This window comes from Macrotis lagotis, chromosome 7, assembly GCF_037893015.1.
Source record: "Macrotis lagotis isolate mMagLag1 chromosome 7, bilby.v1.9.chrom.fasta, whole genome shotgun sequence".
NCBI classification, from domain to species: domain Eukaryota; kingdom Metazoa; phylum Chordata; class Mammalia; order Peramelemorphia; family Peramelidae; genus Macrotis; species Macrotis lagotis.
In genome coordinates this window covers 104,475,762-104,488,817 of record NC_133664.1, presented here as the reverse complement: position 1 = coordinate 104,488,817, position 13,056 = coordinate 104,475,762, and the positions used below count along the sequence as shown (strand labels likewise).

Here is a 13,056-nt window from a genome sequence, read left to right as displayed (position 1 = left end):
TCCATTTATCTATCTGAATTGTTTGGAAATTTTTAAGCAGCTTAAGGAAAATCGATATACATACATAATACATATATATATATATATATGTATATATATATATATATATATACATATATATATATACACATATTTTGAAGGAATAACTAGTTCCAGGAAATTGTGAATTGTATAGAAGTAGAACAAATTTGGGGGATCAAAGGGCCAGGATTGGAATGGGTTAAAGAGAATGAGTTTTGTTGACTTTGGTAAAATAAAGAGTGGAGTGGAATGATAGGAATAATAAATTAGTTATAAAGATGGTGATGGATTATGGAGAATTTGTGGAACAATGATGAGGAATATATATATAAAGATAAAGAACTAGGGTGCCTATGTCAAAGATCCCTTCCTCTTACCCTTGCCTCCCAAAAAAGAAGTTGTCAGTGACCCAGTGAAATCACCAGTAGGAAGCTGAAGGGGATTGATATAAAGAGCAGTTATTAATAATTTAGTGTGACCTTAGAGGGAAATCACTAGTGGAATGCTCCAGAGATTTGTGTTTGTAGTATTTGATATATTTATCAGTGACTTAGTTGTTGGCCTAGATAGCATATTTATGTTTACTACAGTTGTAGCTGACAATGGAGGAATAACTATTGAAATACAAAGTCAGTATCTAAAAAGATCTCAATAAACCAAAAGCTGGGCCAAATCTGATATAATGAAATTTAAAATGGATAATAAAAAATCTTAGACTTGAATTCAAAAAATCAACCTCACAAAATTCAGATTAGGGAAGACTTGACTGGATTGTAGTTCATCAGATCTGAGTAGAGGATGTTAATGTATTTAATGAAGATGATGTTTGTCCTTTGATATCAAAGAAGACCAATACATCAGGGAGGTGATGCCATGACAAGCACATGATTTGTATTTGAATGAGGAGGAGCTTTGGTAAATCACCTATCTTTCTCCTCCAAAGCCAGACCCAATGGCCAAATATGAATCAGGGTGACTGGAGATGGCCCCCAATGCATGGCAGTCAGGGTTAAGTGACTTGCCCAAGGTCATACAGTTAATAAATGGCCAGTATCTGAGGCTGGATTTGAACTCCCATCGTCAGTACTTAATATATGTGTAATGGAAGCCCACCAAACTAGCACATCTTAGATTGCATCCAGAGAAACACTATGTGTTGGATTAAGGAAGTCATAGTCATTGATTCCCTTTACTAGAGGTGTTTTGACGAAAGTTAAATGATTGGTTGTTGGCAATGTCGTGAAAAGGAATTCCCCTGTCCTCCCTTTTTTGCAGTTTCCATGGTTCTGTATGGATAAGATTCTGTAGATAAGAGGAATGCCCTAAAAGGGGATTTGAGGAGGTAGGGTTGAAAAAGCTCTAAGATGGTTTGAAGCATCAGCAGGTCGGGGGAAAGTAGGAGGGATAAAAAAAGATTGTTCAATGAAACTAAAGAGAGAAAAGGGATTTCTAGTGTGAAGATGTTTTTTAGTAATGTGACACTTGAAAGATGGTGTAAATTCTGTCTCTGAACTAAGAATTCTTTGTCTTTCTCCCACCCCCTTAAGTAAAGGGTGTTTGAGGTTGAATTTTAAACTCTGTTCCCCTCTCCTCACCTTCATTTAAGAGGATTCTTTTCTAAAAGTATTGCTTCCTAAATTGGGGTGGCTGTCCTCTTCCTCCCCACCATGCCCCTTTTTAAAAGCTCCATGGGTAGGAATTATAAGAAGCAGTAGCAAAACTAAAGAGGGAGAGCATGCCAGACAAGAATAAGAGGGAGGTATTTTGCTTCATCCCCAAAAGCCCACAGAACCAATCTTAGGGTATCAGGGTGAGGAGGTTATCACTGAAAAAAAAGGTGTCCCTAAATCCTTTGCATCAGGGAGCTAGGTCCCAGATCAACTCCTTTTCTCTATTCCTCCAGGATCCGGTCTCTAGCTCAGAAAGTCCCATGTTCCCTCCAGCCTTCAACACAAAATGCACACAGAATCTGTTTCTTAAGACTCATTTCTCAAATTTCTCACTGTATCCTCTAGACTAGACCTCTTTAAGTTATAAGAAGTGCCCTAATTCAATAGATAGTCCAGCTTTCCAAAACATCCCTGAAGCATCAACACAGGTCCCTTAATCTCAAATTTCTACCCTGCTTAGTATCCTGTCCTCCCAGACCTTGACCAGACCCATATAGAGCTTGTGACTTTTGTTCATCACTGCTTTGGAAATTCAGAAGTTGCTCTTTTCTCTCCCATCTTCTGCTCAATTTGAGAAGTCAATGCTGGCTTAACAACTGTATGAATCGTCCAGGTTCTTGACTTCGTCCTCCCACCAGCTCCTGTTCAAATGTAGAGAGGTAGCTTTGATCATAGACAGTTGTCTTTGAAGCTATCAAGCTCTTCTGAAGTAATACTTTACTGTCAAGGACCACACACATGCAAAGTAGGAGTAGGTAGGTAGGTATGTGTGTATTTGTGTGTGTGTATACATACATACATACATACATACATATATATATATACACATCCGTACATATGTAAAATAGATGTCTATGAAATAGTTGTAAAAATATGCACACACGTGCACACACACACGCACGCGCACGCAACAAATTCCCTAGGATGAGAATCTTTTTTGTTTCTGAAACTTCTTTGAATGACAGTCTAACTCCTTCTTAAGTCACCACCATGACCCTGTCCACTTCTACACTTTCCTCACATATGCTCCTGCTGCAGAGGGGACTTTGGGTTGCTATAGGATGTATGTGAAGCTGGTTCTTGTTTAGTGACCTATCCTTTCTCCTCCCTCCCCTAACCCTGTATCCAGTTTCACTGGATTAGGATCAGAATTAAATTGAAGGCTAACCCCTCAGGTTTCTCCTTCATGCTATCCCAGAACCTTGAGTCAAACCCTTACAAACATCCCCAGGACCCTGTATTACTTTTTGTAACATGTCATTTCCCAAGTTCATACTAATGCCATACCTTGCCCTCCAATTGCCTTGAGGTCTGAGGTACCTATTCATTTAAAAATTGTAATTAAGGGGCAAGGTGTAAAGGGATGGGGAGGGAGAAGTGACAGTTGAGATGGAAGGAAAAAAGTCCCCAGGGAGTTGGAGGTGGAGGGACCATCCAACTTGTTAGATTTGGCCCTTATCTGACACATTTATTGAGCTTTGGTGGGTATGGCATAGTTTGCTTCTGCATTATCCTTTATGATTCTGTCAGGCTTATCATGAAACATAAAGGATGATGTGATCTAGGGTGTGCTATGAGAGCTTTGGTTGCTGTATGTCCTACTAAAACATCAGCCCCCAAAGTTCTCATAGCCTACCCTAGATCATAGATTCCCAACCTTTTTTCAGTCCCTATTTTTCTGGGACTTATGGGTTTTAGTGAACCTTCTGTATTCCTTATTCAATATAAAATATTAATATTTTAGAACTTTTAGTGCATATGCTTATGAGAAATAAGGATGAACTTTTCTTAAATTGTCCCCATTACCATTTCCCATCCCTCATGACAATATATATTCCGCAGGTTGAGAGCCCCTATAACTTTACTTTTCAAATCCCAAATTTGAACCTATTCCTCTGATATCCTATTCCTTCTGTAACTAATAGACATTCTACAAGTTTTCTGAGAACACAGCCCTTTGCACTTTCTGGCTATTAGTGTAGAGAAGGTGACATTCATAAATCAGCCTAGGATGTGGGAGAGATCAGAGTCCAAAATCATTATCCCTTTGTTTCCCACACCCCAGGGGAAATAAAGGCAGGGACAAGGGAATGGCATCAGTAGTACTAGCTTTTACTGGACTCAGGGAAGCTGTAGAAATATGGAGGAACAAAGCGACAAAGGCTCAAACAGACAGGCAAGGATGGACAGACGAAAGATGTTGCAAAAGGGAACCAACTCTTGGAAATATGGGCAGCTAGGGATGGAACAGAAAATTGAGATGATGGAGCAGCACCAGCTCCTTTCCAAGGTGAGTGACTGCCTGGATGTCATCCCTCCACTGATCCTCAGACACTTTCCTCTTCTCCTTTTCCTCTCCCCACAAAGAAAGGATGTGGAGTCGATTAAAGAGATGAAAGTCCTGAACACAACTTCATCCTGGCCTCCAAAGTGACAGGTTTTTACTTGTTAGAAGGAAAAGCTTTCTAACAAAAAGATCTGTTCCCAAATTGAAAGGACTGTCTTTGTGTGGGTGGTGCCAACTTTTTTGGAAGTGTTCAAGCAGAAGCCAGATGATAGCTTGTCGGAGATTCTTGTCCAGGTATGAAGCGGACTGAGTAATCTTCCAATGATGAGACAGTCCATGCGGGTATGGTTGGCAGGGAGAGCTGAGAAGAATTGGAACATCTCTGTCCTCATTAGTGATAAGCTGGAGGAGGTATTTGGCAGTCGGATGGGGAAGGGTACTCTTTTCAGGGAGTCCCCAGTGGGCCTTTCCCTTCCCCCCTCCTCACACCTGCTTTGACCCCAAGCAGATCAGATGTGGCACTAGGGGGTCATGTGACAGGGGGTGGCTATAAATAGCAGGAGGGTGGGCATGCTGCCCTAGACTCCTTGGGGCCAAGTAGGAGGTGAGGTTCAAGGAACTGTTGGGGACTAGGGGCCCAGTCAGGCTGGGGCCCAGCCCAAGGCTGGGATCATGGACCGTGCTGGGTCACTGAGACCAGGGAGAGAGTCAAGCTGGTGGGGTAGTGCCCCTCAGTACCAGTATGTCTCCTTTGAGCACTGCACCAGTTATGGCCTGCCCTCTGAGAATGGGAACCATGAACACAGACCTCAGGGAAATACAGGCCCCCGGCCCAACATTCATCCTACGCAGGTAACGAGAAGGGTTGGAGGGAGAAGAGGTTTGGGGGAGGGAGGTGACAAGGAAGCAAAAATAAAAGGGGATAGGTAAAAGAGAGAAGCAGATTTGGGGCAAGGGGGAAGGAGACTGGGCACAGATAAGAGAACTAAGAGATAGGAGAGGAAACAGCAGAAGGTGGAAAGATATTAATATCTTAAAACTGGAGAACTAGTTTTAAAAACAGTCTTGTTACGTGTCTTAGAAGGAGAGATGGATATACTGAGGCCAAGAGAAGCAGGCATGTCTATAATTATGCCCACATGTTCACATATGAATTACCTAGCACACTGCAGAAATAGGCATGTTAAGAGCAATCTTTACCTGTAAGCTCATGCCTATTACTTTCCTACTTCCCATCCCCCTTATCACCATGCACACATCAGTGTTCGCTTTCCAATCTGTTCTCACCATCACGCACACGCATACATACACATTCTCATAGAACATTTTGAATTTCATAGATGCATGTATACATACATATGCACAACATACTTTCTGAATTATGTAGAAATAGCCATGCTGCCATGGTTACCCTACCCAAGTGCAGGCATGCTCGCTACCTTTACAGGTGTAAAAACAAAAAAGGCAATCATATGTATGTATATTCAAGCTCTAGAAGCTACTGTTACTTCCTTTAGACAATCTACTCCCAGAAATAAAACAGGACTGGCAAAGGGAGAGAAGTGGATTAAATGGCCGTCTTTCAGATATATCAATGTAGGAGTCTCATTTCAAGAAGGATCCCAATTGAACAGCTCTGTCCCTAGTATTAGGGCAGGTACATGGCACAAAGGATAGAGCTCCAGGCCTGAGGTCAGAAAGATGATTTCCTGAGTTCAAATCCAGCCTTAGTCACTTATTAGCTGCTTGACTCTGGGCAAATCACTTAACCTCTGACTGCTTTAATTTCTCATCTATGAAATGAATTGGAGAAGTAAATGACAAACTATGCCAGTATCTTTGCCAAGAAAAACCCAAATCAGGTCACAAAGAGCTGGACATGACTGACGACTGAATAACAACAAAATCCATGGCATTATATCTGATGTTGTGGAAGATACAAAGATGCAACCCTTACTAGTTGGGGGAAGCTGGTTGTATCTGAATAAAAGATAATACTAGACATTGAAGTGTGATACAGTATCATAGGGATTTGGTAGCGGGAGACCTTGCTAGGAACTGATAATTCCTAAGTATACACTGGCACATGTTGGAGGTAGAGAAGTGAGGAGGAAACCTAGGAAAGACAGATGTAATGAAGATGGACATAGCCAGAGGGAGGAAGAAATCAGGAAAGGTGAAAGGAACCTATGAAATTTTCCTGTGAAAAGAAATTGTGATTCAGCAAGTACATATGATTGAATAAAGAAGGTGAAAAATGGGAGTCAATGTGGAGGAAAGATAAATGGAAATGGGGCTCAATGAGGAAGAAAGTATATTAGTGAAGGATATTTGAAACATCAGAAAAAAAAGAAGCCAAGAGTGAGAAGTATTTTATTTCATGGGATATTTTGTTGCCTTGGCCCAAAGGGTACCTAGGCAGGCCTGAGAACCAAAGAGGGTGAATTGACCTAGTGGTTTGGGAATCAGAGACTCCCACAGAGTCACTGATTCTGGAAATTTCTCAGGGTCTCCTGAGGCCAGAGCTATGAGCTCTGTGGAGGCACCTGCATAAAAATCAGTGATGTGGTAAAGTCACTGATTAGATCAATGTGGATATACCCTCATTCTGGGGGAAGAGCTTAGAGTTCTAGTCAGAGGGGTGTAGGTTCTACTGGTAAATTTAAAAAGATGTTTGAATACCCACTTTGTGCCCAACAAGAGAATACAATTTAGTGGAAGAGACAAGAAAAGCCTATTTTAAATATTAGAGACAGTCTATAATTAAGTGATAAACTGTGATCCCAACTCCAAGTGAAATGGTGTTTTTGAACTGGCAGAGGCTGCAGGGCCCCACCTAGTTACTTGCTGTACAAGCTTATGTTCTCTGAGTCTCAGTATCCTCATTTGTAAAATTGGTTATAAACATGTGCCCCAACTTAGCACCTACTCAGTTTTGTCAGATGAGAATGTACATATCAATGTGTTTTGTAAACAAAGGAAAGCACTATTTAATTGTCAGCTATTATCACTTGGGCAGAGGTGGCTCCTGAAGTTCCTTCTATGATTCTATGGGTTGAAACTTTAGAGAAGGCTTCATGGAGAATGGTTCCACTTTTCCTAAATCTCGGAAGATGTAGCATTTCAGCAAAGGGAACAGTCCAAAGAAAGACTGCTGGGTCAGAAGTACAAGCTACTAAGTAGTGAACATACCAGAAAAGAGGTTGGGTACCATAAGATTGTGACAGGCCTTGAAAATCAGTCTGGAGCCTTTCTCCCTTTCCCTGCCCTCCCCTCCTCTCTCCTTCCTTGAGTAAGGGTTTAGCCCTGAGCCAGAGGGTACATATTTAGCTCTTTTAATCTCCTCCCACCCAGAGTCTGATGTCAACCCTTCCTCACCCTGTACACACCTACTTCCCCCTCTTCTGGGACCCTGGGGAAAGCAAGCATAAGGGCCAAAGGAAGTTAAGCAGCTAGCCTTGGGAAGTGGATGCAGTTTTACCAGTCTTGACTTGGCTGTCTGAGAACCAGGTGGGGGAGTTAAAAGTAAACATTTCCCCCATGAATTAACCCCAGTGCAGAGAATAGGATTCCCCTAGGAAGATCTTTGTCTCTGTCTGAGGCTGTGAGTTTAAGTTTCCAAACTCAGTGGCTTTTATTATGAAACCTGATCTCTCCTTCCCAGGCTTACAGAACCAATCCCATGACCTGAACTGACCCTGGTCCCAGAGGATAAGTAGTTGCAGGAGGAATATCATAGGATCTATATCCTCTCACCATCATACACATACTTGACCTGGGGTGGTAGGAGGTGGTTTGCTGAACAAACCCCCTTTGGTCCTTCTCTACAACTTCATCACATTTGTTAGATGGTGGGACCTTTAGGGTTTAGGGTTCCTAGGCTATGGAGATCCTTACTCTCAGCCCCAACACATTTGTCAATTTTGATTATTTTACTTTGCGCATTGACAGCTGTAGAACTTGTTCCTGTTTTGAGTTACTGATTCACCAGGATCCATGGACATAGAGAGGGATGGGAAAGATTAAGTAGAAGCAGGGAAGTAAAGGAGGTGGGGGATGCGAGTGAGGGAAGCAACCACATACTATCTCTCTTCCTTGATAAGACAACTGAGATTATATCTACCAAGAAAAAGGTAGTATAATTTTATGAGTCAGGATGGTCTAGCAGGATAAGATAGTGAGATGGGGAAGATTTTTAAAAGGATTCTTTGGGAGAAGAACTAGGGATGTGTCTGTTTTTAATATTATAAATAAATTACTTTTAAAGTACCTAATTGACATGACTGTTAAGAGCCTACTACTTGTATATTTTGATCTAGAAAAAAGATTTGAGTTCAATACTCAATGCTTCCTGCCTTGTTATTGTCATTCAATTATTTCAGTCAATTTGACTTTCCATGAGGTTTTCTTGGCAAAGATACTGGAATGATTTGCCATTTCTTTCTTTCTCTCTCTCTCTCTCTCTCTCTCTTTCTTTCTTTCTTTCTTTCAAGTTTTTTTTTTTTTTGCAAGGCAAATGGTGGCTTGCCCAAGGCCACACAGCTAGGTAATTATTAAGTGTCTGAGACCGAATTTGAACCCAGATACTCCTGACTCCAGGGCTGGTGCTTTATCCACTGCGTCACCTAGCCACCCCCATTTCTTTCTTCAACTCATGTTACAGATGAGAAAAATGGAGGCAAACAGTCAAGTGACTTGCCCAGAGTCATATGACTGTAAGTGTCTGAGGCCAGATTTGAACTTGGGAAGATGTATTCCTGACTCCAGGCCCAACTCTATCTTGTCTTATGCCAAAGTTAAAACAAAAATTGGGAGATGGATGACAAAGAATATGACAGGGTTAGGAAAGACAGAGACCAGACAACATGGAATAAAAGGAGAGGAAGAAATTATGAATGAATGGGCAAAGGGTAAGAGAGTGGACAGTTAAAGATGGAAGTAGAAAATAAAAGATGGATAGATGGAAGAATGGCAGCCTTAATTACTTACTAATGTCTGCTTTTAGAGGTTGAAGAAGCCTATACTTTCAACCTCTTCTTTTTATGTGGGTGGCTCTATTTCTATCTCTCCATCTGCCTCAATTCAACAAACATTAAGTACCTACCATGTATAAGGTACTATCCTGGATGATACAGATCCAGAGATAAAAACAATTCAGTCTTTGCTTTTTAAGACAATGGCAAACTTTTTTGATTGCATTACTTCATAGGTAATAAAAGAAATTATGACTCATCTATAAAATAGGTATATTTATTTATGTTATATTCTTTAACTGCTTTCCAATATTTGATATAAAATAGAAATGAGACAGATAAAAAATAAGTTAAATAATTTTGTTTGATTTTGTTAACAGTACAAAAACATTTTGCTGTCACCAAAAATATTGTTTGAATACACATAATTATTTTAGAAGATCTTTTCGTTTAACAGTTTATGATAACAGATTAATTACCTAATTCATCATTCAGTTTACTGATTTTTAGGAATTATCATAACTGCAAGAAGATACTTCACAATGATATTTAGAACTAGGCATAGATATGTATGCCTATAATCCCAGATGAGACTGAAGCTGGTGAACCTGGTAAGCTCCAGACTTCTGAGTTGCAGAGGACAAAGTTCAACATTAAAATGACCGCATCTAGGATTAGAGGGCCATCCTGTTGTCTGTTAAAGCAGCTAGGTGGTCCAGTGCCTAGAGTATGTCTTCAGGAAGTGCTGAATTCAAATTTGTCTTCAGACACTAGCTATATGATCCTGGGCAAGTCACTTAATCTCTGTCTGTTTCAGTTTCTTCAACTGTAAAATTGACTTTAATAATCACACCTATCTGGAAGAGCTGTGAAGATCAAATAAGATAATATTTTAAAGCACTTTGCAAAAGTTGCTTGTCACTTTTCCTCCCCAAACCCCAACCTTCCTCCACCCCAAGAAGTAACCCTTCTTGGAAATGGAGCAGGCTAAAGCTCCCTGGTCCATCATTATGGGAACAGATCCATGAGTGGCTGCTCTATTTCCAGCCTGTGTGAAATAGAGAGACCCAAGTCTTAAATAAAATTTAAACTTAAAAATGGGGGTAACTAGGTGGCTCAAAGGATAGAGTCCTGGCCCTGGAATCAGGAGAGCCTGAGTTCAGACACTTAATACTTAGTTGTTTTGACCCTGGGTAAGTCATTTAATCCCATTGCCTTGCAAAAACAAACACAAAATATTTAAGAAAAAGCATTTGTGGGTCCAAAAGAAAGAAATGCTTAACTATATTAAAATACTAATTTTCAATCCTATCCATAAACTGTACTAAGATTTTGATAAAAGTAGGAAATCTCCATCATTAGGAAAGTGGTCTGTGGTTTATAAAGGACAGATCTCAGGCTCAAAGGTTAACTCTACCAGGTAGGGAGAAGGGAACTGATGATGCCCAGATAGTTCCTGATTTCCTAGTGCTGAGTGGTTTTCTTACTTGCTTACAAATTGTTCACTGAGAGATTATGGGGGTGGGGTGGGGGAGGAGGGAGGTCAGGGTCTTAGAGCAAGGTGAAGGACTGACAGAATTTATGTTTGGCTACTTGAGTACCAAGCCCACAAACAGGGTCTAGTGACCCCAATAGGTTGCCTCACATCTTCCTTGGTATACTAGCTCCTCTCAGATTATCTTTGCTACAAATTCTTCTAGACTATTGTAAACCTCCTGTCCCCTCTTCCCTCTCCCCCCCACCTCAGGACAGGAGTCCTGGAGAAGAAAAGAAGAACATGAGCAGGTATGGAGGGGTCACCTAAACCCAGTTCAGGAGAGATCAGAGATCATGGAGTGAGTCAAACCCAGTCAAAACCTGATTGCAGGAGGATCAGTGGGTAGCAGGGGAGAAGGAGAGCCCACAACTAGGCAAGGGTTGTCATTGTGCTGAACTACTCTATGGTTCTTCTCAGCCCTAATTCCTACCACTACCACCACTCCAGCCAAATGGATTATTTTACATACCCCCGGGGATTCTTTGAGGACCATTGCTTTGAGGACCACATACTCACTTTCCCTTTTCTTAGATGAGGAGCAGAAACTAATTTGCTGCTTTCTTCTCCTACCTAGATCTATGGCCATCACCCAGAATCACCCTTGGATTTCTCTAGCAAGGAAAAGAACATGGCAAGTCCCAGGCAGGGGGCCCCCAGTTCTGTCATGGACAGCAGTGAGGAAGACCACCATTCAAAATGCCAAGGTGGGGATTTTGGGATCATTGGAGTTCAGAAATCAGGGACAAGTTAGTCAATAATAATAATAATAATAATAATATAATATAAATATAATAGAATCTCAGTTTCTTGATAGAAATTTGAAGCTTTTCTTACTGTAATAGAATAACTAGCATTTAAATTGTCTGTCCTATGTTGTGGTAAGTATTTTATAACTCTTCTCGCTTTATATTTTTATGATCATTATTTGATCCTCAAAATAATCCTGGGAAGTAGGTACTAGACTTGTCCAAGGTCACACAGCTAGGCAATTATTAAGTGTCTGAGGCTGGCTTTGAATTCAGGTACTTCTGACTGCAAGATCAGTGCTCTCTCCACTGCACCACTTAGCTGCCTAGTAGGTACTATTATTATCCTCATTTTGTAGTTGTGGATACTGAGACAAATAGGGGTTGTTGAACAACTTGACTAAGGTCACACAGCTAATGTCTGAGGGTAGAGCTGAACTGAAGTCTTCCTCACTCCAAGCCCAGTTCTTTATCCATGGCATCAGGTACATCTATCATCAAAGAGAATGAACGACACTGAAGGCAAAACATAGGAGGGATCCTTGGGACTCTTCCAGTTGTCTATTTGAAGCTGACCTACCTTGATCTTCCTTTCCCTCAGACTGTGCCCATCGAATGGGACAAATTGTGCGAAGAAAGTTGGGAGAGGATTGGATTTTCCTAGTATTACTGGGATTGGTCATGGCACTAGTTAGCTGGAGCATGGACTATGTTAGTGCCAAGAGTCTGCAAGGTATGTCTGATCCCTTGAACATCATATTTTTCAGATTTGATCCCAATTCTCTCAGTTCCCAGGCCCTTAATCCTAAATCCCTTTCTGAGACTACTTGATTCTTCCAGTCCCCTCTCCATATTTGAAAGGGGACATGATGTTCTAAGATTACTTTCAGCTATAATTTTCTAAGATTCTTCATGTGTTTCTTGGGTCTCTAAACCAAGATGGGCTTATATCATGGGTGAGGAAAATAATGCCACAAGATGAGCATTCAACATTGTCCTCTCTTGGTCCTTTAAGTCCCTGAAATCCTTTCCTCATCATTATTTCTCAAAGTGTGGTTATCTTTTAAGTCTATCAATTTATCTGTGTTTTTTTCTTTATATCTGATTGTCTGCCTATACCTCTGCAGCCTACAAGTGGACTTACTCCCAGATGAAGCCCAACCTCGCCCTTCAGTTCCTAGCCTGGGTCACGTTCCCACTCACCCTCATCCTCTTCAGTGCCCTTTTTTGCCACCTCATCTCCCCACAGGCTGTTGGTGAGATCTTCCTACCAGAAATTATTTCAGCTCTCCCAAAATGTTCACCCCATTGATCTGTAGGCCATTAATAAGAGCTCTTCTTTTCCCCATTCCTGAACACTGATTCCCTAGTCTCCCGGAATCTGTTAGTGACTTGCTACCATTCCCTACTAGCCTCCACAGGTCCCTCATGACTAGATTCCCCTGCCCTTATACCTTTCTTCTGACTAGTACATCCCCTTCAGATCTCAGGGTCAGTCTCATCCCATGTATCACTCTCCTTGTATAGGCTCTGGAATCCCTGAGATGAAGACCATTCTCCGTGGGGTAGTTCTAAAAGAATATCTCACACTCAAGGCCCTTGTGGCCAAGGTCATTGCACTAACTGCTGGTCTAGGAAGTGGAATCCCTGTGGGCAAAGAGGTAGGTACACTTGATAGAAGGGTAAGAACCAGGGGAGAAGGTGTGGGAGGAAGACATGAGGTATAAAGAGAAACATGGGGACCAAGCTGAGCTTGGAATTCTTAGGCACTGGATAACTGTCTAACATTAACCTCCCAACCTCTTCCTCTCTCCTCCTTCCT

The 13,056-nt window shown here is 41.3% G+C and overlaps 1 protein-coding gene across 5 annotated transcripts in view; it reads left to right on the top strand.

The window, feature by feature from the left end:
- The first annotated feature begins 115 nt into the window (after positions 1–115).
- The window catches only part of CLCN1 (chloride voltage-gated channel 1), a 38,118-nt gene continuing 25,177 nt past the window's right edge, over positions 116–13,056 (top strand). For 2 of the 5 annotated variants that reach the window (XR_012470052.1, XM_074193490.1), the window contains exons 1-5: positions 116–4,830; positions 11,063–11,192; positions 11,836–11,967; positions 12,362–12,490; positions 12,762–12,895. Coding sequence is in view for 3 of the 5 variants with exons in the window: in XM_074193490.1 (XP_074049591.1) it covers positions 4,651–4,830; positions 11,063–11,192; positions 11,836–11,967; positions 12,362–12,490; positions 12,762–12,895 (705 nt within the window). In the remaining 2 variants the exon portion in view is untranslated. The remainder of the gene's footprint in view (positions 4,831–11,062; positions 11,193–11,835; positions 11,968–12,361; positions 12,491–12,761; positions 12,896–13,056) is intronic. The other 3 variants (XR_012470053.1, XM_074193491.1, XM_074193492.1) reach the window with 2 other exon arrangements.